The sequence below is a fragment of the Aquarana catesbeiana genome, linkage group LG03 (genome assembly GCF_042186555.1).
Source record: "Aquarana catesbeiana isolate 2022-GZ linkage group LG03, ASM4218655v1, whole genome shotgun sequence".
NCBI lineage: Eukaryota > Metazoa > Chordata > Amphibia > Anura > Ranidae > Aquarana > Aquarana catesbeiana.
In genome coordinates this window covers 434,524,077-434,551,922 of record NC_133326.1, presented here as the reverse complement: position 1 = coordinate 434,551,922, position 27,846 = coordinate 434,524,077, and the positions used below count along the sequence as shown (strand labels likewise).

The 27,846-nt window shown below is 44.2% G+C and overlaps 1 protein-coding gene across 5 annotated transcripts in view; it reads left to right on the top strand.

The window, feature by feature from the left end:
* SKP1 (S-phase kinase associated protein 1) overlaps window positions 1-27,846 on the top strand; it is a 227,917-nt gene that overhangs the window by 35,403 nt on the left and 164,668 nt on the right. For all 5 annotated transcript variants that reach the window (XM_073620788.1, XM_073620785.1, XM_073620784.1 and 2 more), the window contains exon 2: window positions 20,718-20,814. In XM_073620788.1, the coding sequence (XP_073476889.1) occupies window positions 20,718-20,814 (97 nt within the window). The remainder of the gene's footprint in view (window positions 1-20,717; window positions 20,815-27,846) is intronic.

Here is a 27,846-nt window from a genome sequence, read left to right as displayed (position 1 = left end):
GGGTGTACTCACTTTTGTTGCCAGTGGTTTAGACATTAATGGCTGTGTGTTATTTTGAGGGGACAGCAAATTTACACTGTTATACAAGCTGTACACTCACTACTTTACATTGTAGCAAAGTGTAATTTCTTCAGTTCTGTCACATGAAAAGATATTAAAATATTTACAAAAATGTGAGGGGATGTACTCGCTTTTGAGATACTGTATATTCCATGACCACTTGTACAGAGGTGACTGTTAGTGCTGGTTCACACAACAGTGACTTGGAATCTGACTTGTAAGTCCTCAAGTCGCCCCAAGTTGCTGGACATAAGAAATGCCACAGAAGTAAATGAGAGCCGTCTTAATGTACACTACTGGAGTTGCTCCGACTTCAGAAAAGGTTCCTGTACTACTCCAAGGCAACTTCTAGGCAACTTGTACCCATAGATTTCAATGGAAGTTGCCTCCAAGTTGGATCTCCATTTATATTGAAGCGACTTTACAGGAAAAAGAACATTTACCAAGTACTTCCCATGTTTACCCAGGCAACCCCCTCCCTCCCACAGAGCTGATTATTCTGTGATTGGCCAAAGTCGCCTGTCCTGGAGGCAACTTTAAGTTGCGTTTTTGTAAGTCGCGCTGAAGTTGCCTCCAAATCACCTTGCAAAGTCGCACTGTAAGTCGAGTTGCCCCTGTGTGAACCGGCACTAACAGTATATTGGTTTTGACACAATTGGTTTATTTGTACGATACACGAGATACAATGTCCAGTATATAATCAATCTGAAAAGTGAAAGTCAGATGTGGTATCCCCATACACTCGAGGAGTAGCAAAATGTGTTTTGGGGTATAAGTATGCCTATGCTGCATGTGAGAAATATCTTGATACATTGACAACTTTGTGTAATAAAAATTCCTTTTATGCATTTTTCAAAAACTTGAAGCAAAAAAAAAAAAATTAACTCTTCAAAAGACTCACTGCGCTTTTAAAAAAAAAAAAAAAAAAACCTTTTAGGGTGTTTACTCTCCAAAATCTTGTTATTTCTTATCGTACATCACGGGACACAGAGCCATAGTAGTTATTATGTGGGTTATAGGCCACCTTGAGGTGATGGACACTGGCACACCCTAAGACGGGAAGTCCACTCCCTATATAACCCCTCCCACTACTGGGAGTACCTCAGTTTTTTCGCCAGTGTCTAAGGTGTTGGTCACGAGTAAAGATGTGCTGTGCTGGGCTCCACTGGGGCCAGCTATGCAGCCTGATCTGTTGAAAGTGTCTTTTTAGGCCGAATTGAATGGTACCCGGGCCTCGTGGTGGAAGAAACGAGGTTTTGCCTGTAATGCTTCTCTTTTTTTAAAGAGCTGGACCCCGGGATCCAGAGCTTTGGTTTTTTCAGCCATAAAGTTTTTTTTGGCGGGGTGTTTTATGGGTCCAGGAGTGTGGGTTCCCCGAGGGTCCCCCGGTTCCTGAAGGTTTTGTAACGGAGCCCACCGTGAGAGGTGAATTTTGGGTCTGTTGGTTTTTACCACAGAAAACCCTGCGGCGGGAAAGGTAAGTGGAGGTTTCTAAGGAATTTTTTTAAAATTATATTATGAAATGTCTCCTTTAAAAAAAGTAAATCTTGTCATGCCTAAGAGTCACCAATGGGGGCTGTATAGAGCACATACCTTGTCATGCTTTACTCAAACATCACGCTGTGTTACAGAAGCAGCAGGCTTCCCTCCGGTGAGCAGCTCAGGCCTCCGGTAAGATTGGGGGGATTTTCTTCCACGAAACACCCCCCCACCTGGACAAAGTGTCCCCCTCTTCCTTCAAGGGGGAAGCCAAAAATGATCGGCAATGCCGCTCTATTTTTTTCACCGCCCCTGCATGCGGCTTGTTACAGGTCTCCTCACCATCTCTCCACACACCCACACACCCACCCACACCCACCCACCCACGCGGGAAAACCCTATTTTGAAAAGAGAAGGGTGGGGGGGCGCGATGTGGTAGAAGGGGCGGGGCTTAGTGCGGCGTTGGCGTCCTACAACGTCCAGTGCGGGAGTATGTGTTTTAAAGCTCCATTTTTGCTGGCTGCAGATGTCGGAGGGACACAATAGTAATAGGGGCATATAAGAGGTTGGTGACACAGGCATTCCCTGACACATTTACTAAAAGCATCGGGCTGAGTGTTAATGGCAGTGGCTGGACTATTGCTCAAGCAGTGGATGCGATTTCTTCTGATAGTACCTCTGCTTTTGTGCATCGGGCTAAGGTCATGAGGGGTTGAAACACCCCTAAAAAAGGCTAAAAGGGTCTCCCTCAAGCTCTGGAAAGCCTACTCATCTCTACAATGGCATCCTCCCCTGAGAGGGGGTGGCTGGTCAGAGTGAGCATCGGGCCATGAAATGTTTGCAGATGTTTTCAACACTGCCGCCCCTGTTTAAATGCGTCAGGTTCTCTTCCATTACCCAGGACCCTCAAACTGAGGAACTAGGGGCAGCAGAAGATGATTTCCCTCAGGGGACAGTGGTGAGACTGATAACTCCTCTTCTGAGGTGTCAAATGCAGGGGGATCATCTGTAAGATTGATGGTGCAATTTCTTGCTAAATGGTCTTTTCCACATTTATGTACCCTTAAACTGAGTGTTTGTGTTTGCTTAAGCCTCCTCAAGCTGTGCATGCCTTTCCTGTCCATTCATTGCTGGAAAAGCTTTTTTGTATCTGAGTGGATCACCCAGATAAGCATTTGGAGGAGAAAAGATTGTGTCTCAGCCTGCGCTGACAGCAATTGGTTAATCGTTGAGAGACCAGTTTAAACAGGTGTTCAAGGTTATCCTGTTCAGCAAGCCCAGGATCTGGCAAGCTACTAGCAGCTTTGTTTGCAATAGTTGCTATGAGAGATTCTTTCATTCAGGCCTTGTGCCCTTCGCCATGCAAGAAGCTCCTAGCTAGTCTTCCTTTTTACGGTGAAACGGCTATTTGGGGATGATTTGGGTAATACATCCAAAGAAATTCTGGTGGACAGTACCCCTTTGCCATTAAAGAAAAGGAGTAAATGTGTTTTCATTTTAACAAGCTCCTTCTCCTGTGCCAGGGGCATCAGCCTCCAGGCAGTCACGACGGCCTCCGCCGTCAAGTTCAAAAGGTAATCCTTGGGGTCAACCCCAGGGATCTTTTGGCAAAACGTGATCATGGTGGTCCCCATGTAAGAGCAGGGGTTGGGGTTTGGTTCAAACATTTTTTTTTTTCAGGTGCCAAAACCGAATGGACATTCTGGATCTCAAAAATCTAATTTAATTCCTGAATATAACCGCTCTTTTCGCGTGGAATCAATCCAATCGGTTGTCTCCATCCTACAAGGAGAACTGGCGTCAATCGACATCAAAGATGCATACCTCCATGTGCCTATTTCCTCTCTCACTAGTAATATCTACTTTTCAAGGTAGAAAATCTTCATTTCAGTGTGTAGCTCTGCTTTTCGGTCTAGCTTCTGCACCTTGAGTGTTTACAAAGGTTCTGGCCCCTCCTCTACCCAGAATAAGGGCCCAAGGTATAACGATTATAGTTTACCTAGATGATCTGTTCTTGATAGACCAGTCGGTAGCCCGCTTAGACCAAAGTATGATCACCACATTCAACTACCTGGAATACCTAGCTTGGATTCTCAACCTAGAAGAAATCTTCTTTAAAACCATGAAGAAGGCTAAAATACTTGGGTCTGATCATAGATTCACCCAGAAAAGGGTATTCTTGCCCTAGGCAAAGATCAGTGCCATAAAGGAACTGATTCAGGTAGTTGAAGCAAGATGAATTCTGCTATTCAGCTTTGCATGAGGTTGTTGGGAAAGATGGTGGCTTCATTCAAGGCCGTTCCTTATGCTCAGTTTCATTCGAGACTGCTGCAAAACAGTATCCTATTGGCTTGGAACACAAGGGTTCAAGCTCTAGATTTCCCAATGTGTCTGACTCCAAAGGGGCCTCAGTTTATGGTTAATAACCAAAAATCTGCAAAGGGGATAATCCTTCCTACAGTTACCTGGGAAGTGGTAACAACATATGCCAACCTTTTTTTGGGTTGGGGAGCAGTCCTGGAAGAGGCAATTGTCCAAGAGAAGTGGCCCAGATGAGAAATGGCCTTGTCCATTAACATTCTAGAAATTCAGACAGAGCACTTGGTCCTGAGGGCCTGAACGTGCAGTTTACGGAATTGTCTTGTCGGGATTCAATCCGACAATGCCACAGCAATGTCCTATATTAATCACCAAGGGGGCACAAGAAGTTGTGCGGCCCAGAGAGGTGAATAATATCCTATCTTAGGCAAGGTACATTGTTTTCTGCCCATCGGCAGTCTTCATTCTAGGAATAGAAAATTGGCAGGCGGACTCGCCAGCAGTTGTCCCTGGGAGAATGGTTCCTTCACCCTGATATCTTCCTGTCAAAGATGGGGGATCCCAGTCGTAGATCTGTTTTGCGTCCAGGTTCAACAAAGAAATCGACAACTTTGTGTCAAGAACAAAGGATCCTCTAGCATGCGGAACAGATGCCTTGCTATTCCCGTGGAATCGGTTCTCACTGATTTATGCATTCCCTCCTATTCTGCCTGCGTCCATGACTTCTTTGCAGGATCAAGCAGGAAGGGAAGTCGTGATTCTTATGGCCCAGGAGATCTTGGTATGCAGAGATCGTAAAGATGGCGGTAGGGGACTCATGGACCTACCGCCACGACCATACCTTCTCTCGCAAGGTTTGGTATTCCATCCTACTTTACAAACGCTAAATTTAACAGTTTGACTATCGAGACCCACATTCTGAAGAAGCGTGGGCTGTCGGGTTCAGTGGAGTCTACACTGGTTAATACAACGAACCCGGCCTCCAGAGTCATATTATAGATTCTGGAAGGCATATGTCTCCTGGTGTGAATCCAGGGGTTGGCACCCCAGGAAGTACATCGTAGGTAGATTCCTTGACTTTCTACAGATGGGATTAGAAATAAAGCTGGTCTTGAGTACTATCAAGGGCCAGGTTTCGGCCTTATCGGTATTTCAGTGACCACTTGCTTCACACTCTTTTGTTCGTAGCTTTACTCAGGGGGTAACGTGGCTTAATCCTCCGGTTAAGTCACCCCTGAACCCTTGGGGCTTGAATTCAGTCCTGTGGGCATTACAGAAACGGCCTTTTGAGCCGATACGACATATTCCCTTGGTCCTTTTGACAAGGAAACTAGTTTTGCTGGTAGCCATATCTTCTGCAAGAAGGGTATCTGAGTTGGCTGCTCTTTCTTGTAAAGACCCATATTTAATTCACAAGGATAAGGTTGTATTGATGTCCTCATCCTAATTTTCTACCAAAGGTAGTGTCGGGTTTTCATTTTAAACCAGGATATTGTTCTACCTTCATTTTTCCCAGAACCCCGTTCTGCGGAAGAAATGTCACTACATTCTCTTGATGTGGTGAGAGCAGTCAAAATCTATTTTTAGGACGACTGCTCAGATTTGAAAAACTGATGTTTTTTTGTGTTGCCTGAAGGTCCTAAAAGAGGACAGGCAGCATCGAAATCTACTATTTCTAAATGGATTCGACAAGTGATTGTTCAAGCTTATGGTTTAAAGAGGAAAGTTCCACCTTTTTCATATTAAAGCGCACTCCACCAGCGCTGTTAGTACTTCAAAGAAAAGGATTTTACAGGTAAGCTGTTATAAAAATCATATTTTTGTGTGTTTCCACTGTCTGTGCTCCCGTGCCTCCACATTTTGGTCAGAAGTCTGGTAATTTGATGCGTAATTTATGCCTTTAGAACACCACCTTGGATTTTGTGCCCCACTATGTGGTTAGGCTGCAAAAAAGTCTTGTATAGGCTGTAATTATTAGTGTGTGTGTGTGTAAGAAATAACTTGTTTTAAAATAAGTTTGTGAAACAAACACATTTTAATTTCTTTATTTTACGAAAAGTGTGAAAAAACATGACAATTTTATTACAACAAAGTTCACCGTGTCTTACTAAATACCTTGGACTCTATACTTTCCAGCAAGTGGTCATTTGGGGGTATTTGTATTGTCCTAGCATTTTAGGGCCTCAAGAAATGATGGGCAGTCATTTTTACATTGAGAGATAACTATCGATTATAAATCTTAATGTGTGTGCAGCTCAGAAAATTTTGGATATCAAAATGTTAATTTCAGTAATTAAATTCAAAGTGAAACTCCATATCATATAGATTTTACACACAGTGTAATAAAATATATATATATTTATATTATATTATATTATATTATATTATATTATATTATATTATATTATCCCTCTCAAGCATTTTTTTTTTTTCTTTTTCATACATCATGGGACACAGAGGCTAATATTAATTACCTGCTGGGTAATACTTCATCTCCAGGTGAATGGACACTGGTAGACAAAAGGTCTTTAGACAGGAAGTGATCCCCTATATAACCCCTCCCATACAGGAAGTACTTCAGTTTTTTTTTAACCAGTGTCTGCAAGGTGGATGGCATGGTTTGTTTGAGCTCCAGGTATCTAGTCTCACAAATGGTTCTTAAATGATTCCAATGGATTGACCAATCTGATCCATATGACACAGGCTTTATATGCTTAGATAAATGGTACCTGAGCCTCGCAAAGAAGACTCAAGATCCTGGGAGGTTTTGCCTCTAATGCGGCTTCCGGGCGCTGCACCCTGCGAAGTGGAATCCTGGACACCACATCGCTAAGGCATTCCTGCAGCGTGCTGTACAGGTCCAAGGGAGTGGACTCTAAACATGAAAAGTGTGCCCAGTCCTTGAAGGTCCTCAAGTGACAGGAACCCGCCATGATGGGTAAAGATTGGGCTCTTAGTTTCTAAGCTGACCTGTGCCTGGACGGGTAAGTGAAACCCGTTTATTATTGTGGGGTGTCCCAGTGATTGTTACAATCAGTCAAGCTAGCTAGAGGCTGGACACCTGTGTGCAGTGACCATATGGGGGAGTTTTGGGCTAGCTGTGGGTGTTTGCAATGTGTACTTTTTTTTTTTTTTTTTCTTGTGTCTGGCTGTTTTTTACCTGTATGATGGCGCACGACGGTGTGCCATTTCGCCTTGGTTCACCATGGTGCATGTGCGTTTGCAAGAGTGCCGCTGTGTTCAGCAGTTGTTTGTTTGCCGGCCAATGGCGCATGTGCATTCGCAAGAGCGCTGCTGGACTTGGCCATGGCGCATGCGTTTTTGCCGCACAGGCGCAGTAGCCTTTATTGCCATACGCGAATACAGCCACACCTGTTCGGGATTATGCATGCTCAGAGCGCCCAGTTTATTTAAGCTGTATATGCCAAGCATGCGGTGCTTCCAGAAGGCAGCTGTGGGGCAGAGTAGACTTTGAACAGGCACTTGCAGCGATTAATTTCTCCTTACCCGGGTCACGTGAGTCACCAAGTGTTGCTTAGCAGGATTGTTGCATAGGGGCTTGGTGAGCCCCATTAAAAAATCTCCCTTCTGAGGTGTTTTTAATATTACACCCAAGTACTCTCTTTTTGTGGCTAGTAAATGTCTTCAAAAAAGAGGAGTGGGACTAACACTACAGGGAAGGGCACACCTATGTCATCAGTAGTTCCTGATGAACCTAGTCGTATCCCTAGTGTCGTATCTCCTTAAGGACCAGAGGCTTCCGGGCAATTTGAGCCGCTGCGCCTATCTGGTATTGTCCCTACAGTCAACGCTGCTGCTTCACCCTTTATCACAAAGGATGAACTGTCTTCTGCCCTAGCTGGGTTAGAGCACAGGATTGCTGGCATGATGGCCTCCATCCCGCAGGGTGGCAAGAAGTATGACAGATTCACCTCCCTGGAGCCTCCTAGTTTGGAGCAGGAATGGGATGGGGAAAAGCTAAAAACTCAGGATTCTGTGGAGGGCCTGGCGGATGAGTCTTCTTCCAAGCAATCTGGACAAGAAATAGTTGATGTCTGCCTCTTGGTCGCAAAGGCTTTTTATCTTGACTCTAACCAAAATGATTTGTTCTGCCTTTTAAAGTTGCCTCTTGCAGAGGTGACTGAGCCCCCCCTGGTCCTCTTGGGATCCCTGAGGCCTCTTCAGGCCGCACAGGCTTTCCTCCTACACCCTCTGCTGGAACAGGCAGTGTATCCTGATTGGGAACATCCTGACAGGATTTTGTTCCTCTTAAGTTTTTTTCCCTTTTATATCCCATGGATGAAAGGTTCGTTAAAGGGGAGCATGCCAGCCAAAGATGCAGCAGTCTCTTCCTTTAAACAAGAACTTAACTTGTCCGATAAATAACGCACAGGGCTTGAAAGACCCTTTTGACAATAAATTGGAGTCATTATTAAAGGCTTCCCTTTTTTTTTTTTTGGCCAGTTCAGCTATTCAGCCAGCTGTTGCAGCCTGAAAATAATACCGATATTCCTTGAGCGCTGTTTTGTGCTCAAGGAATCAACCTGGGGGTTGCGACCACCTGGGGGGGGTCGATTGCCGATTTGCCAGGGGGTCGCGAATGCTGGCCGAGACGGACCCAAAGTTACTGTGTTACGCCGGAGTATGTCCGTCTCGGCCAGCGAGATGCAGCAGTCTCTTCCTTTTTAAACAAGAACTTAACGTGTCCGATAAGTGCCCTACACTTACCCTGTCTCTCGTTGGGGCATTTTATTAATTTGTAACTCATGTTAATTTTAAATAAATATTTTGCGCTGTATATTAGATTGTTTATGTGATTAATCACTACGCTTTAAGATGTTAAATTTGTAAGAATGAAAATACATCCTGCATATCAGACATTATATATTTCGATTCATAAGTCGCAAAATTACAGCAATGAAATGACCAACGAAAATAACTTTACTGTTGGGGGTCCCCACAACTTTTATCAAGGGGTCACGGCACTAGAGGTTGAGAACCACTGCCTTAAAAGGATTCAATACAGCAGGTTTCTCATTTGGCTCTCTTGTCTGTACATATGCGCAGACATTTGTGGCTTAAGAACTGGTCAGCCGAGCTTCCTTGTGAAAATTTATTGGCAGGTTTCCCCTTTCAGGGGGAACGTTTTATTTTGGTGATCATTTGGACAAATCTATCCAAAAGATTTCCGGAAGGAAGATTTCTCTACTTCCTGTGAAGAAAACCACCGGGCGTTCCCTCATTTAAAACTTCAGGGACTGCTTCCTCAAATGTCCCAAGGCAGTTCTGCCACCAACAGGGCGCTAGAGCCAGGGGTAAGTCGCAGGGCCAGAAAAAGCCCTGGGTCCAAAACTCTTCTAAACCCAGCACCAAGCCCTCCTTTTGAGGAAATTTTGGAGAACAATAATTCAGGATAATATTGCTTCAGGCACTACATCATTTAGTGCATCATGGAGTGATGGTACAAGTTCCTGTATCCGAATGAGCGAACCTGTTTTACGGTTTAAAAACCAAACTGGGTCACAAGGCCCTTCTTTGGACCTTGAGATCTTTGAACCAGTATCTACTAATGTAGTCTGTCCGCTCAGTTATAGCCTCGCTCCAGATGGAAGCCTTTTTAGCCTCCATTGATATAAAGGACGTGTATTTACACGTACCTATCTTTCAGCCTCATCAGAGGTTCCTGCGATGTGCAGTAGAGGAATGTCATTTTCTGTTTGTGGCTCTACCCTTCGGGCTTGCTACAGCTCCCTGGGTGTTCACAAAGGTTCTAGCACCAGTGCTGGGTCTTTTAAGGGCCCAAGGGATCCTGGTGCTTGGGTATCTGGATGGCCTCATGCTCAGATCACTCATTACAGCCTCTAGAATGGCATACCATGCACAGTGCAGTATTTGAAAAGCTTAGGCTGGATCAGAAATACTGAAAAGTCGGCCTTGAAACCAGCTCAAGGTCTAAAGTGTTTAGGTCTGATACTAGATACGGTCCAAGCAAGAGTATTCTTGCCATCTGTAAGGATCTATGCCTTGAAGAATCAGCTGCGCCAGATAAGGGGCACCAGACAAACCTCCATTCGGCTCTGTATGAGTCTTCTAGGGAGGATGGTATCCTCCGAGGCGGTGCCCTATGCCCAGTTCCATTCCAGGCCTCTACAACAAGACATCTTGTTGGCTTGGAACAGGAGAGGACAAGCCCTGGATTATCCAATGTTATCTCCTCAGGCACGCTTAAGCCTAAATTGGTGGTTCCAGGATCAGAACCTGTGAAAGTGAAGATCCTTCCTCCCGGTAACTTGGAGAGTACGGACTACAGATGCCAATCTCTCAGGCTGGGGAGCGATCCTAGAAGGGCTCACAGCTCAGGGGAAATGGTCAAGGACAGAACAGATCCTGCCCATCAATGTCCTGGAATTATGGGCAGTAAGACTAGCCCTACGGTCTTGGATGGTGGAGCTTCAGGACTACCCCATCAGGGTTCAGTCTGACAATGCCACTGCAGAGGCCTATATAAACCACCAAGGTGGTACCAGGAGTCGTTCAGCTCTGAAGGAGAACAACATACTAGCCTGGGCAGAGGGACATGTGCTGATTTTTCTATCGGCAGTTCATATCCTGGGAGTAGAGAACTGGAAGGCAGATTATCTCAGCCACCAGATGATCTACCCGGGGGAAGGGTCCCTACACCCAGGGGTGTTCCAGGAAATTTGCCAACATTGGGGATGGCCAGATGTCGACCTACTGGCATCCAGGTTTCAACAACAAGCTACAGCAGTTTGTGTCCCGAACAAGAGATACTCTGGCAATTGGAGCAGATGCTCTGGAAGTTCCATGGAGCCAGTACTCCCTGATTTATGCTTTTCCCTCTGATCCCTCTCCTTCCACATTTGTTGCACAGGATTCAGAGAGAGGGAGTTCCAGTCATTCTGGTGGCACCAGCCTGGCCCAGAAGGCCCTGGTTCCCAGAGATTGAGACACTGACAATAGACGGGCCATGGACGATTCCACTGCGCCCCGATCTACTGTCTCAAGGGCCTATATTCCACCCCAATTTACAGTCTCTAAATTTGACGGCATGGCTATTGAAGCTAGGGTGTTAAAGGACCATGGCATCTCGTGACCAGTGGTGTCTACCCTAGTGAATGCTAGGAAAGCTGTCACTAGGAAGATCTATCATAAGGTCTGGAAGACTTGTATTGCTTGGTGTGAAGCCAAAAAGTGGCATCCTCGGAAATACGTGATTGGGAGAATTCTTTTTTTCTACAGTCAGCTGTGGAAATCAAATTGACTTGGAGTACAATCAGAGGTCAAGTTTCGGCCCTATCAGTATTCTTCCAAAGGCCTTAAGCCTCCCATTCACTGGTCCAAACCTTTTATGCGGGGGACAACTCGCTTGCTCCCCCCCCCCCCCCATTAGGTCGCCTATGTGTCCTTGGGACTTGAACTTGGTGCTGTCTGTTACAGAAACAACCATTTGAAACCCATCAAGGAAGTTCCATTAGACTTGCTGTCACGCAAGCTAGCCTTCCTGATGGCTATCGCCTTGGCTAGAAGGGTGTCAGAGTTGGCGGCCCTTTCATGCAGGGAACCGTACTTGATCCTTTACCCTGACAGGGTTGTGTTACGACCTGTTCCATCCTTTTTGCCAAAGTGATGTCGGCCTTTTCATTTAAATAAAGACATTATTTTGCCTTTTTTTTTTTTTTTTTTTTTTTTCCTCTCAGCCTCGTTTGGCGGAAGAGAGCATTTTTTGGACGTTGTTCGGGCAGTCAAGGTTCATTTGTCTAGATCTGCGGGGATCCGAGAATCAGACTTTTATTTTATATTTTTTTTTTTTCTACCAAAAGGACCCAAGAAGGAGCAGGCAGTTTCCAAAGCTTCCATTGCCAATTGGGTCCGTCAATTGGTCATTCAGGCCTACGGTCTGAAACGTAAAGCGTCTCCCTTTAGGGTGAGAGCTTATTCTATCAGGGGTATAGGAACCTCCTGGGTTTTTTCGCCACCAGGTATCTGTGGCTCATATTTGTAAGGCTGCCTACCTGGTCTTCAGTGCATACGTTCACAAAATTTTATCAAGTGGGATGTTCGAGCAGCTGAGCTTTTGGCCGCAGTGTACTGCGGGCTGCCATAAAAGTTCTGATAGCTATTGTTTGGCAGGGTGTCTCCCTCCCCTCAAGGCTATTGCTCTGGGATGTCCCAGCATGTAATGAATATTAGCCTAACTCTGTCCCATGATGTATGAAAAAGAAAATTGGATTTTTTCATCATACTTACCTGTAAAATAGTTTTGAGTACATCATGGGACACAGAGGTCCCTCTCCTCTTTTTGAGGATTCAGTGCTTGCTACAAAACGGAAGTACTTCCTGTATGGGAGGGGTTATATAGGGGATCACTTCCTGTCTAAAGACCTTTTGGTCTACCAGTGTCCATTCACCTGGAGATGAAGTATAACCCAGCAGGTAATGAATTTTAGCCTAACTGTGTCCCATGATGTACTCAAAGAAGGATTTTATACAGTAGGTAAGTGACAAAAAAAAAATCCTATTTTTAATGTTTGACTATGGCTTCTAGCTAGTGAAAACCCAAAATTAGAATATTGTGTAAGTTTACCAATTCAATACAGGGCACTTCCCTCCTTCCTGCCCAAGCCAATTTTCAGCTTTCAGCGCTGTTGCTTTTTAAATGACAATTGCACTGTCATGCTACACTGTACCCAAACAAAATGTTTATCATTTTGTTCCCACATATAGAGCTTTCTTTTGGTGGTATTTGATCACCACGTGGGATTTTTATTTTCTGCTAAATAAAAAGACCGAAAATTTTGTTGTTGTTGGGTTTTTTTTTTTTTTTTTTTTTCTTCTCTCGTTTGTTACAAAACTTTGTAAATACGTTAACTCCTTCACTGACAGGCACAGATGAGGCTGCACTAATAAGGTGGCACTGATGGGCACGCATAGGTGGCACTGATTGGCATTCCTGGTGGAGTTGCGGTGTGTCCCGCTCGTTATCCTGATCACTTCATATGACGTCCGATCAGGTTAACGAAACCATTTCGCCGACGTCATTTTGCTATATGGCGGGTGGTTAAAGTGGTTAAAAATTGTAGATGGTGTCACACTCTAATCAGCTAACTAAACCTGTAAAGGTTTCCTGAGCCTAAATGGTCTCTGGTTCAGTAGGTTACACAATCATAGGGAAGACTGCTGACTTAACAGTTGTCCAGAAGACAGTCATTGATGCTCTCCACAAGGATGGTAAGTCATAAAAGGTCATTGCTAAAGAAGCTGGCTGTTCCGAGTGCTGTATCTAAACATATTCATGGCAGGTTGAGTGGCACGAAAAAATGTAGAAAAAAGGTGCACAAGCAACAGGGATAACCAGTCTTGAGAGGGTTGTGAAGCAAAGGCCATTCAAGAATTTTTGGGGGAGATTAACAAGAAGTGGACCACGGCTGGTGTCAGTTCAAGAGCTACCACACGTAACCAGGACATGGGCTACAACTGTCGCATTCCTTGTGTCAAGGCACTTTTGAAGTAGAGACCATGTCTAAAGCGTCTTGCCTGGGCTAGGGAGAAAAAGGACTGGACCGATGCTCAGTGGTTCCAAGTCCTCTTTTCGGATGAAAGTAACTTTTGCCTTTCATTTGGAAATCAAGGTCCCAGAGTCTGGAGGAAGAGTGGAAAGGCACAGAATCCAAGTTGCATGAGGTCCAGTGTGAAGTTTCCACAGTCAGCGAGTATTTGGGGAGCCATGTCATCTGCTGGTGTTGGTCCACCGTGTTTTATCAAGTCCAAAGTCAGCGCAGCCCTCTATCAGGAAATTCTGCAGGAATTCATGCTTTCATCTGACCAGCTTTATGAAGATGCTGATTTTATTTTCCAGCAGGACTTGGCACCTGCCCATATTCCCAAAAGTTCTAATAACTGGTTTAATAATCATGGTATTACTGTGCTTGATTGGCCAGCAAACTTGCCCTGACCTAAACCCCATAGAGAATCTGTGTGGTATTGTCAAGAGGAAGATGACACCAGACCCAACAATGCAGACGAGCTTAAAGCTGCTATCTCAGCAACCTAGGCTTCCATAACTCAGCAGTGCCACAGGTTGATCGCCTCTATGCCACGCTGCATTGATGCAGCAAATCATGCAAAAGGAGCCCCGGCCAAGTATTGAGTGAACACTATACTGTACATACACACTTTTCAGTAAGCCAACATTTCTGTATTAAAATTATTTTTTTTTTTGAATTGGTCTTTTGTAATCTAATTTTCTGTAAGCCATAATCATCAAAATTAAAAAGCAAGAAATGCTTGAAATATATCGCTTTGAGTTTTTTTTTACTTTTTTTTTAATTGAATTATGGAAATTAACTTTTTGATTTATATTCTAGTTTTTTGAGATGCGTGTGTAAAATATACCGTATTTATCGGCGTATAACACGCATTATTATTATATTATTACATTATTATAACACGCCTTAAAATCATGGGAAAATCGTTGGTGCGTGTTATACGCCGATTCCCCCCGCCGATTGTGAGCCTTTTGGCGGCTTTCGGCCATTCTCGGCGGCTCTCGCAGTCCCGCCGAAAGCCGAGTGCATCCGAGAACGGCGGCGCCATTTTTAAATGCCAGATGTCTGCAAACGACACAGGGCAAGGCTACAATTGGCTGCAGACTACTGATGGACACTGACAAGGCTGCAATGGGGACAATGCTACAGATGGACACTGAGGCTGCATTGATGGGCATTTAAATGTAATTTTTTTTCCTTAAACTTCCCTCCTAAACTTGGGGTGCGTGTTATACGCCGATAAATACGGTATATAATATATAATTTCTGACGGTTACAGCAATTAACAATTGTTAGGAAGTGTACAGGCCCTTGATTTGAATGACAGCACATCTGTGACCACAGGACATCGCTAGTCTCTCACACTGCTGTGGTGAGATTGTGTTCCACTCTTACAGTCCCTTCCACAGTTTGGTGACTTTAGTGAGATTTTTGGCCATAGCTTTGTCACCAAGGATTTTCCAGAGATTTTCTATTGGCTTTAGATCAGGACACCGGGCCGGCTGTTTCATTTCAATGTTTTTAGCTTCAAGGAACTGCTTTAACAGTTTTTTGCTGTGTGACAGGGCATTGTTATGAAAATTTCTAGCTGATTGGGTGATGAACCGTATGTTGTCGAGGGTTCTGATAAACATTTGCATTCCCTCTTGCTATGTAGCTATATAAGAGGCCCAACTCCCAATGCAAAAAACATCCCCCAAACCATGACGCTTCCCCCTCCACCTTTCACTGACTTCTTTACACACTTTGGGTTTAGTCTTTCCCCAGCTTGACGATAAACATAATGTTTACCATCGGACCCAAATTAAATGTGCTTTCATTACTAAAGTGAACTTTTGACCAGTTGTCTGTTCACACAACATGCTCCTCAGCAAAGGTTAGTCTAGCCTTTTTATTCTTTCTGCTACTAAGAGGTTTGGTCGATGCAGAGCGGGCTTTCAGTCCAAATTCTCAAACGGCGAGACGCTGTATGAAGAGACAGATCCTTACTCTGTTCAGCGCTGAACTGGTAAGCAATCGCAGCTGAATCGATTGCCTGTTGAGATTCTCTGCATTATTCTGTCCTCGCTTTCATTGTCTTTTCATGGATGACCAGCCCTCTTGGTGGACTTGAATGAGTTTGTGGCGTAAAGATGCAATATTCTATAAATCACAGATTTGGAACAACAAACTACTTTTGCTATGGCTAAAAGGGTCATTCCTTTGGCCTTCATCTGGACAACCGGCTGCTGGAGGGTTTCGGTCACTTTAGAATGGCGCATCGTCTTGCAATGTCAGTGAAAACTGGAAAGTTAGGCTGCCAATTAAATGATGTTTATCAGGTAATAGAAGAAATTGGCACAAGGTGCCAGATTAACACCAATTTATAACTGGGAGGTATCTGAAAGTCTTCTAATTTTGATAAATGTTCTTTTTCAAATCTCATTGACTGTTTGTTTTTTATTCTGTGCTTCAAAATATATGTAACTCATACTCATGAAATGCTTAACAAAACTGCTCTACTTTTACTCCGGTTTTATTTAAAGTGGTGATCCGCCCAAAAAAAAAAAAAAAAAATTAAAAGCCAGCAGCTACACATACTTCAGCTGCTGGCTTTTAACCTCCCTTGGCGGTATGATTATTTCAGATTTTAGGTGCTGAAAGTGGTACCATTATTTTGCATGGAAATGTGGAGTTTTATATTGTAGGCCTGTAATTCTTAGGAATAACTCACTGAAATCTGTCCAAACGAGTCTAGTAGACATCCTGGGTACGATAAAGTTTGAAACACAAAATCATAAATTATAATATAACTATAAATAACAAATAATATAATAGTAATAATACTTTTTATTCAATAAATTTTAGTAAATAATAATATAATCAAAAACACTGACTTTTTTTTTTTTTTGGCCAAACAAGAGTGCAATATTAGTAGTCATATTGCTTTAGTAAACATCTCGGGTATGGAAAATTTTAAATCATGGTACAGCATAAAGTCCGACGTCAGTCAGGACAGTAGAACCGGGTTTCTTTTCTGATCTTTCTTCCTGTGTCGTCACGTTTTAGAGCAGCAAACCACACACATCCTTGTGGGTGCTGCCTTCTTTTCCGTTGGTGGAATGTGGTCCATAGTGTGTCGACCTGTCAGGCGTTCCGGGTTCACAACGCCAGCAGCACGACGTCCAGATCTATTTACAGTGTTTGGTGCTTGAGAAATATAAGTTCGTCCAACTTTACAAACGAAGTCTGCATGTCTGCCTGTCACACTTTTTTTTTTTTTTTTTTTAGAAGAATGAATGCATTCCACAGGCACTGTTCAAGAAGATGCCTGAAGATTGATTTATTTATTTTTTTGTTGCTTTCTCATAGCAGGATAAAAAGTCATGGCCTGGTCAGCTCTGTCAACACCTCAAATTGGTGGTGTTGTAGTCCATTACGACTTGAGGTTTCATTACGTCTTTTCTACCTTTTGTATGTACCATGACAGTAGAGGTGTTGTGAATGGTACTCATTAGGCGCACACCTTTTTTGTCGCGCCATCTCAGTGCCATCATTTTGCCTTTCTGCCAGGCAACTATTTCTCCTGCCTTGAGCTTTTTATTGCCAAAGGTTGGCGGCATGTCGTGCCGGTTAGCTCTAACAGTCCCGTATGCATCCGTCTTGTGTTGTAGAAGGAACTCATAGAGTTCTGGAGAAGTATAAAAATTATCTGTGGTTACACAGTACCCTTGATTCAACAATGGCTCAATCAAAGTAAGAACAGAAGCGGTTGCCATTCCATAATTACTGAATCTTTCGTTGAATTTGGTCCCTTTCCTGTAAAGGACCGAATTCCATATGTAACCAGTGCTGGCTTCACAGAGCATGAATGATTTTATGCCGAATTGTGCTCTTAGATGCAATGTACTGTATCCAGCGAAGTCTTCCTTTGTAGGCCATTAGACTTTCGTCGATACTGACGTCTCTGTCTGGTACATAGGTCTGCTGGAAATTTTTCTGAATAATTTTATATAGATCCCAAATCTTTCAGTTTTGGAGCTGGATGAGAAATCTCATCAAATTCTTCATTATCTTGAAAAATGCAGATATTTCATTATGAAAGAATTTGTACTCCGACATGATGGTACCAAAAAAAGGAGTGGCTAGTATTTTGTTGGTTGTCCAGTACCACTTCTGCAGGGGTTTCCCCACCACTCCCTGGAGAATAATTAGGCCCATAAACTTCCAGATGTCCTCTTTGGTCACTGATTCCCATTTTCTGCTCCTTGAAAACCTCTGAGGTATAGCAGCTTGTTGCTCCTGGTACCGATTTATCTCTGCAACAATTCTTTCTATAACCTCATCAGTCAAAAAGAGTTGGAGGTATCCCAAGGGGCTGTCATCTTCAACCTCCACTTTGATACCAGGTGCTTTGGTAAACGGGAATCTTGGGGGCGCTGCGTGCTCCGTACCGCAGTCAATCAAGCACCAAGTCCGCACATCACTGGGCACAGTCGCAGGATCATCGCTGGAATCGCTTTCTGTGCCTGATGACGAACTTCCCCATGAATCGCTATCACTCACTTCTGCAAGCGATTTCTGTGTCTGTTGCTGTTTTCCAGCAAGTCATATGCCGCTTTTGAGGTTGAAGTGCGCTTTTTTTGATGCCATGGTCGCTCTGCAGTTTCCAGACAGAAAGTACAGTAAAATTGCAGGCAGGGGCACTGGACAAAGCACTGGGGGGGGGGGGGGGGCAAACTAAGGTAAATTTTATTTAGTAATGTAATCCAACAGGATTACAATGTGTCAGTGTGTTGTGTTTTTATACTTTTTGAATTTGCCACCGGTTCCACTCTTGCGTCGCTACGCTCGCAGGGAACGGAAGCCAGGGCACACAGTGCATCGGGCGGAAGATCCGGCTGCCGAACACAGCGGGAGAACGTCGTGGGATCCCAGAGACTAGGTAAGTCACGTCTCCCAGGATCCAGCGATGCGATCCCGAGTCTGGCTCGGGGTTACCGCTTTTTGTACTAAAAGCTCACCCGAGCCAGACTCGGGAATACCGCCAGGGGCTTAACAATAGGACACGTAACTGTCCTGGAGTCCCGCGATGTCGGCACCGCAGCTGATGTTTCCATCGGCTGTCAGGTGCTGCCGCCGCCATTGCGGGTAGCGGAACTTGGCAGTGTAGCCTTACGGCATCACGCCGGGAACCCTACTGCGCGAGGCCCTGCTCCTCTCTTACTGACCCCCCCCCCCCCCCCCCCGAAAGGTGCCTATTGTGGCACTGGAGGAGAGGAGACAAATGAGCGGAAGTTCCACTTTTGGGTGGAACTCTGCTTTAATTTCAAATAGGACTAAGTGGTGACCTTGAAATTTGGGAAATTGTAGCTTGTTCTCGAATTTTGATCTCCAGTGTATATATAATTTTCTATATTACTATTAATAATATACAGGATTTATATAGCACAGACAGTTTACGCAGCGCTTTACAACATTAGGGCAGACAGTACAATTTCAATACAGGAAGAATCAGAGGGCCCTGCTCGTTAGCGCTTACAATATATATCAGGGGTCGACGGCCCGCCACCACTAAACGTGTGGCCCGTCAGTGCCTGTGATTAATTCACGGGCACCTGGCCCGCGAACATTTTCGCCGCTGTCCTCTTCATTGGACAGCAGTGAGTGGCTGGTATTACAGGGCTGGATGGGGACGGGAACCAGCCGTGCCGCTGTGCTATACACCTGTGTAAGACAGAGTTCTACAGTGTGTTTTTGTGTCTGTAGGGTGCGGGGGGGCGGGGCAGAGGACACAACAGTGGGGAGGTGCTCGGAAAGAGGACACTGCTTTTGGGGGGCACAGGAAACTCTATGGGGGGGAGGGGGGCAGAGGACACTATGGGAGTGATGTGAAGGGGGACAGAGGCCTATTGGGGACCCCCATCTCCCCTGCGGACGGAGACCCCATCTCCCCTGCGGACGGGGACCCCATCTCCAGACCATGCTGGCTGGCAAGGCTGGTGTCGGCCACCCTTGGGTGCCAGGATCTGCGAGGGGGCAGTAAAATCCGAATCCCCAGCCACATGCTTACTCAGGGTGAACTGGCTTTGTATTAGTGAAGCACCTTAACCACTTCGGCATCGGAGGATTTTACCCCCTCCTGACCAGAGCATTTTTTGCGATTCGGCACTGCGTTGCTTTAACTGACAATAGCGCAGTCGTGCAACGCTGTACCCAAACAAAATTGACGTCCTTTTTTTTTTTTTTTTTTTTTCCCCACAAATAGAGCTCTCTTTTGGTGGTGTTTGATCGCCTCTGCAGTTTTTATTTTCTGCGCTATAAACAAAAAAAGAGCGTCAATTTTGAAAAAAACGCAGTATTTTTTACTTTTTGCATTAATAAGCGTATATTGGTTTCTGCAAAATTTATCGCGTCTACAAAATAGGGGATAGTTTTATGGCTTAAGTGGTTAAGTGTGTCCTAGGGAGCGAATCTAACTGTAAGGGGGCTGGGCTTGAACACACAGGACAGTGATCACTGCTCTCGATCAGAGAGCAGTAGATCACTGTCCTGGCACTAGGCAGAACGGGGAATGCTTTGTTTACATAAGCATCTCCCTCTCCGTGACATGATCGCGGGCACCCGGCGGACATCGAGCCCGTGGGACCTGCGGTCACGGAGACCGCGGCGGGGGTGCGCCTCTGGCAGCGCACTCACGACACCGCTTCTTAAAGGGGATTTACCACCTGTACGCCCTTTTTGCCTGCCAGTGCCATTCTGCTGACGTTCATCGGAGTGCGCTGGTCGGCAAGCGATTAAAGTGAGGTAAACCTGTATTACTATGTTAGGATTATTATCTTCATTTATTAGCAGGTAAATGCAGCCCTCCCTGCATTCATTGAATCTGGACCTTAAGTGCCCTTATCTATATCATAGTTTATAGACTCTATAACTTTCACACAGACTAAATATACACTGATTTGGATCATTTTTATGGAAGAAAGCCTTCTATATCTGTAGCCTTAGATATACATTTTGGCCTAAATTTCCGAAGAAAAATTATTTCCAAAATTTTATAACTAAATTTATTTATTTTTTTTTTTTTTCAAAAATTTTTGATCTTTTATTTTTCATTGATTTTATAGCAAACAATGAAAAAAAAAAAAAAGTGGTGCTTGAAGATACTCAAAAAAAGATGTGTTTTTTTTTTTTTTTTTTTCTTGTGATTTTCCCTTTTGTATATGAGTGTTTTGTGTTTGTTTTCTAGAAACCTGAAACTGGCTTGTAGTTTGATCTAGATATCTAGCTATAATTTTTTTTTTCTCCCCTCAGATGCCTTCAATAAAGCTGCAGAGTTCTGATGGTGAGATTTTTGAGGTAGACGTTGAAATAGCGAAACAGTCTGTGACTATTAAAACAATGTTGGAGGGTAAGTTGCAAACAAGCCATGTATTGATTGGTGTGCGTGTGTTTTTTGCCTTTTGTATATTTGAGTCTTTTTTATGCTTGTCATCTAAGCTAAGCCTTAGAACACAGAAAAGCATCAAGTATAATTTATGAAATGTTTTTAAAAGTACATTTTGCTATAACGGTTTGATCTGACTTTACCGGTACCAGTGAAGGACATTTACAACATAAATATTATCTTTATTACAAAAAATGTAAAAAAATCTTTACACATTTACAAATAAAACCAAAGGGATTGGCTCAGATCAAGATGATCTTAAACTGGTCTTAACCACTTACGGACCGGACCATTATGCTGCCTAAGGACCAGAGGACTTTTTCCAATTTGGCACTGCGTCGCTTTAACTGCTAATTGCGCGGTCATGCAATGCTGTACCCAAACGAAATTTGCGTCCTTTTCTTCCCACAAATAGAGCTTTCTTTTGATGGTATTTAATCACCTCTGCCGTTTTTTATTTTTTGCGCTATAAACGGAAAAAGACCGAAAATTTTGAAAAAAAATGATATTTTCTACTGTTTGTTATAAAAAAAATCCAATAAACTCAATTTTAGTCATACATTTAGGCCAAAATGTATTCGGTCACATGTCTTTGGTAAAAAAAATGTCAATAAGCGTATATTTATTGGTTTGCGCAAAAGTTATAGCGTCTACAAACTAGGGTACATTTTCTGGAATTTACACAGCTTTTAGTTTATGACTGCCTATGTCATTTCTTGAGGTGCTAAAGTGGCAGGGCAGTACAATTTCCCCCCCCCCCCCCCCCCCCCCCAAAATGACCCCATTTTGGAAAGTAGACGCCTCAGCAATTTCCTTGGGGTATGTTGAACCCATTGAATATTTATTTTTTTTGTCCCAAGTGATTGAATGACAAAAGAAAAAAATTTACAAAAAGTTGTCACTAAATGATATATTGCTCACACAGTTTAGGACTTTTTGGAGCCTAGCCGCGTACAGGGCCCCGAAAACCAAGCACCGCCTTCATGATTTCTAAGGGCGTAAATTTTTGATTTCACTCCTCACTACCTATCACAGTTTTGAAGGCCATAAAATGCCAAGATGGCACAAAACCCCCCAAATGACCCCATTTTGGAAAGTAGACACCCCAAGCTATTTGCATAGAGGCATGTTGAGTCCATGGAATATTTTATATTTTGACACAAGTTGCGGAAGGTGACAATTTTTTTTATTTTTTTGCACAAAGTTGTCACTAAATGATATATTGCTCAAACATGCCATGGGCATATGTGGAATTACACCCCAAAATATATTCTGCTGCTTCTTCTGAGTACTGGGATACCACATGTGTGAGACTTTTTGGGAGCCTAGCTTCATACGGGGCCCCGAAATCCAATCACCGCCTTCAGGATTTCTAAGGGCATAAATTTTTGATTTCACTCCTCACTACCTATCACAGTTTCGAAGGCCATAAAGTGCCAAGATAGCACAAAACCCCCCAAAATGACCCCATTTTGGAAAGTAGACACCCCAAGCTATTTGCTGAGAGGCATGGTGAGTATTTTGCAGCTCTCATTTTGTTTTTGAAAATGAAGAAAGACAAGAAAATGTTTTTTTTTTTTTTTTTTTTTTTTTTCCAATTTTCAAAAGTTTGTGACAAAAAGTGAGGTCTGCAAAATACTCACTATACCTCTCAGCAAATAGCTTGGGGTGTCTATTTTCCAAAATGGGGTCATTTGGGGGCGGGGGGTTGTGCCATCTGGGCATTCCATGGCCTCCGAAACTGTGATAGGCAGTGAAGAGTGAAATCAAAAATTTACGCCCTTAGAAAGCCTGAAGGCGGTGCTTGGTTTTCGGGGTCCCGTAACGTGGCTAGGCTCCCAAAAAGTCTCACACATGTGGTATCCCCGTACTCAGGAGAAGCAACAGAATTTATTTTGGGGTGTAATTTCACATATTCCCATGGCATGTTTGAGCAATATATCATTTAGTGACAACTTTGTGCATAAAAAAAAAAAAAAAAGTCTTTTTCCCGCAACTTGTGTCACAATATAAAATATTCCATGGACTCGACATGCCTCTCAGGAAATAGCTTGGGGTGTCTACTTTCCAAAATGGGGTCATTTGGGGGGGGTTTGAACTGTCCTGGCATTTTATGCACAACATTTAGAAGCTTATGTCACACATCACCCACTCTTCTAACCACTTGAAGACAAAGCCCTTTCTGACACTTTTTGTTTACATGAAAAATATTTTTTTTTGCAAGAAAATTAATTTGAACCCCCAAACATTATATATTTTTTTTTAAAGCAAATGCCCTACAGATTAAAATGGTGGGTGTTTCATTTTTTTTTTTTTTTTCACACAGTAATTGCGCAGCGATTTTTCAAACGCATTTTTTTGGGAAAAAACACACTTTTTTAAATTTTAATGCACTAAAACACACTATATTGCCAAATGTTTGATGAAATAAAAAAGATGATCTTAGGCCGAGTACATGGATACCAAACATGACATGCTTTAAAATTGCGCACAAACTTGCAGTGGCGACAAACTAAATACATTTTTAAAAGCTTTTACAGGTTACCACTTTAGATTTACAGAGGAGGTCTACTGCTAAAATTACTGCCCTCGATCTGACCTTCGCGGTGATACCTCACATGCATGGTGCAATTGCTGTTTACATTTGATGCCAGACCGACGCTTGCGTTCGCCTTACCGCGAGAGCAGGGTGGGGCAGGGGTGCTTTTTTTCTTATTTTTAAAAATTGTTTTTTTTATCTTATTTTTAAGCTGTTCCTTAAATTTTATGTTTTTTAATCATTTTTATTGTTATCTCAGGGAATGTAAATATCCCTTATGATAGCAATAGGTAGTGACAGGTACTCTTTTTTTTTTTTTTTTTTAAATTGGGGTCTATTGGACCCTAGATCTCTCCTCTGCCCTCAAAGCATCTCTCCACACCAAGATCGGTGTGATAAAATGCTTTCCCAATGGCGCTGTTTACATCCGCCGAAATCTAAGTCATGAAATGCTCGTAGCTTCCGGTTTCTTAGGCCATAGAGATGTTTGGAGCCATTCTGGTCTCTGATCAGCTCTATGGTCAGCTGGCTGAATCACCGGCTGCATTTTCAGGTTCCCTGTTGGGACAGGAGAGCCAGAGAAAAACATGGAAGACGGTGGGGAGGGGGGCATTCCCTCCCACTGCTTGTAAAAGCAGTCTAGAGGCTAATTAGCTGCTAGGATTGCTTTTACATGAAAGCCGACCGCTGGCTGAAAAGAATGATACCAAGATGATACCTAAACCTGCAGGCATCATTCTGGTATAACCACTCAGAGTCCAGCAACATACCAGTACGTTGCTGGTCCTTGTTGGGCATATATTGTAAACTTTTTTTTCATGCAGCCTGTGGGCTGAACGAAAAAAAGATATTGATCGGTGGGTATGCCCACCATTAGAATACCTCCCTTCATCCACCCACTTCTAATGATGGGCATACATGCACCGTTTATATATGCCGAAGCATGGGGGCATCCTCCCGCAAAAGGCAGGAGCAAATCGCTCCTCCACCCACTGCTGCCCCCACGCTTCGGCATATATGCTGAAGTATGTAACTGTGGTGGTGAAATCACCTCCGACAGCGCTGGAGTCACGGCTTTATGTATCGTGGGAGCAAACGCTGTTGCTGTCAAGATAAATTCGCTCTGCAGCTGAACGGCGTACCTGAAAACAAAAAAAGTGGTTAACAATAAAAAAACAAAGTATAAAAAAATTGCCATCCTATAAAGCAAACATGATAAAAACATAACAATAAAACATTGCAGTATAGAATACAATAAAAAAGAGCAGAACAATAGAGAGAGAATAGAGAGAGAACAATAAAACAACAACTACGGTATTTTTGTTTTTTTTATTTTATATATTTTTTTTTTTTTTTTACACTTTTTTTTGTAACTAACTTTTTTAACTGGTACCAGGTTTGGGTCTCTCAAAATGCGATGGCATCTTGGGAGACCCTGTGAAAGTGTGTCCTAGTCTGTGCAGTGCTGTACCCTACGCTAATACTCCACTAGTTTATGGTAGCGTTCAAAACATTCACCCATGCAAAGACCAGGTTTGTCAGGACAGGAGGGACAATAATACCGGGTGTCACGCCTAAATCCGCGCTTGCTGCAGACGCGACATCTTTTTTGGGGGGCTCGTTGGGTAGGGGTACTCGGGAGGACATATTGAAAATGCCTCTCATGCAGCCGGCTTACTGTATTTGGTTGGGGAAAGTGAGGTGGAGCACCGTCTGGAAACAGAAGGGCTCTGACGATCCCTTCCTGGAATTTAAGGAAGGATCCAGTCTGTCCTGAAGCTCTGTATAGCACATAAGCATTCAGCAAAGCCAATTGAAATAAACACACTTTTTTATACCAGCGTCTGGCCTTACGGGCAACTAAGTACGGCGCCAACAACTGGTCGTTGAGGTCCACCCCTCCCATATTTTGGTTATATTCGTGGACACAGAGAGGGGTTTCTCCACAACACCAGTCGCCGTAGTAATTTGGACCGTCGTGTCTGCATGAAGGGAGGTAAGCACGAAAACATTCTTATTATCCCTCTACTTCATAGCGAGCAAATTATTACACTGCAAGCAGGCTCTCTCCCCCAGCCTAAGATGGGAATCTACAAGCCGCTGGGGAAAGCCCCGGCGGTTAGGTCGCACGGTGCCACATGCTCCAATCTGATGATCAAAAAGGTGACTAAAAAGTGGCACGCTCGTGTAATTGTCCACGTACAAGTGTACCCCTTTCAGAATAAGGGTGACACCAAGTCCCACACTATCTTGCCAGTGCTTCCTATGTAGTCAGGGCAGTTTGTCGGCTCTACGTGACTATCTTTGCCCTCATAAACCATAAAACTACATGTATAGCCTTTGGCCCTGTCACAGAGCTTATACATCTTGACCCCGTATCTGGCACGCTTGCTGGTAAGGTACTGTTTGAATGACAAGCGGCCAGAAAATTTAATCAGGGACTCCTCAACGCAGACAACTTGATGGGGAGTAAACAAGTCTGCAAAAAGTTGGTTGAAGTGGTTTACGAGGGGCCGAATTTTGTAGAGCCGATCATAATCAGGGTCTCCACGAGGACGACAGAGTTCATTGTCGTTGAAGTGCATGAACCGCAAAATCTGCTCATATCGTGCCCTGGCCATGGAGGCAGAGAACACGGGCGCATGGTAAATTGGGTCAGTGGACCAATATGACTGCAACTTACTCTTTTTATTCAAGCCCATGTTGAGGGAAAGGCCCAGAAAGAGCTTAAATTCGGAGACCGTAATTGGTCTCCAATCTCTGGCAAGGGAGGACTGGGGATTAGCGGCAATGTGTTGCCCAGCGTATAAATTGCTTTGGTCCACAGTAGATTTATAGAGATCTTCGGTGAAAAACAGTGAATAAATATCCAGTGGCATAAAATCATCTGTTTCCACCTGAATTCCGGGTTGGCCAGTGAATGGAGGAAGTACGGGTGCTGCAGAAGTGGTGGGTTCCAATTCGGATTGGCGAATGCAGCAGGAAGGGCACTATGGGCACGACGGGCCTGTCTTTGTCTTCTTGGTGGCAGCGGGACACTACTAGTGCTTGCCACCTCACCAGCTTGAACTGCACTTATGGGACTCGCCACGTCACCAGTGTTACTGCAGTGTTGGATGTACGACCAGGGTGTACTAGGCCGCTGGTGCTTGCCAGTTCACCAGAAGGAATAGCGGCACTAGTACTTCGCTCCATACGAGGGACCTGCGGTTCTTGCACTTCAAGGACAGAAGAAGAAGTTTGGGGTCTGGTACGCCTGACCTTAGCAGGGATCACAACTCCGTCGTCAGAGCTATCTGTCATGGAGCCGCTGTCCTCTACAGGATCGTATTCTGAGCCTGAATCTGACAGATGAGTGACTTGCTCTTCACTATCTGTCATGCTCAGAAACGTGTAGGCCTCTTCACTAGTGTACCTTCAATTTGCCATTTTGGGCTCTAAATTTAGGGGTACACTAGTGAGACTCACAGGCAAAAAAGCTCCTGACTGTTAGCGACTGTATCAAAACGCTACCAAAAAACTGTTAGCGATCGCAGGGATCAGGCCTGACTCTGCGAACGCTGCAGTTGTGTGCTTAGTGTTTTGTAAGTGTCAGTGATCGATCGATACTGCACTTGGGTGGGCTGGGCTGGGCCGAGGGGCAAAATGCAAGTGCTAGCAGGTATCTGGGCTGATCTCGCTAACACTGCGTTTTTGGGAACCCTAAACTGCTGGGGACGCTAGTATAGATCTGATCGGATCAGATATCGATCCGTTCAGATACTATACCACTAAGGGAGGTGTATGCTGCGTGCGTGGGTGTTAGCGGTACTGGCGCTAATCTGACGCTGCCTGGGGCGACGCAGACCTTATCTGATCCTAAAAACCTAATTTATATCACCGCCGGGCAATTAGGGGGTTAAACCGTTAAAAGGTAATACTGCCCTAACACTTATAACTGTCACAAACTGACACCAATGCAAAAAAAAAAAAAAAACTGCTATTGGTGTCAGTGTGACAAGGGGTACAGGGGGGTGAAGGGGGGTGAAAAGTGTGCCTGGCGTGTTCTACTGAACGTGTTGTGCACTTACTTGATGTCTTCTCTCCTCGGCGCCGGAACGAAAAAGACCTGCTCGAGGAGGGATGACATCACTTCCTGTGCCTCTGTTTACATTACAGAGGCACAGGAAAGATTTTCATTCGCCGGGAGCGATCGGGAGGGGGTGGCCACGAATGGATGGCCTCCCCCTCACCTCTCATCGCCCGGGTACGAATGGTGACCGCCTCTGGCACCGGGGGGGGGTCCTGATCGGACCCCCCGCCCGCAGGAAGGCAATCACGTACCAGGTACGTGATTTTGCCTGCCCATGCCATTCTGCAGACGTATATCTGCGTGAGGCGGTCGTCAACTGGTTAAACTGGTCTAAAACTGTGGCGGGGAACTATACCTGTGCTAGAACATAAGACACTATGTACTT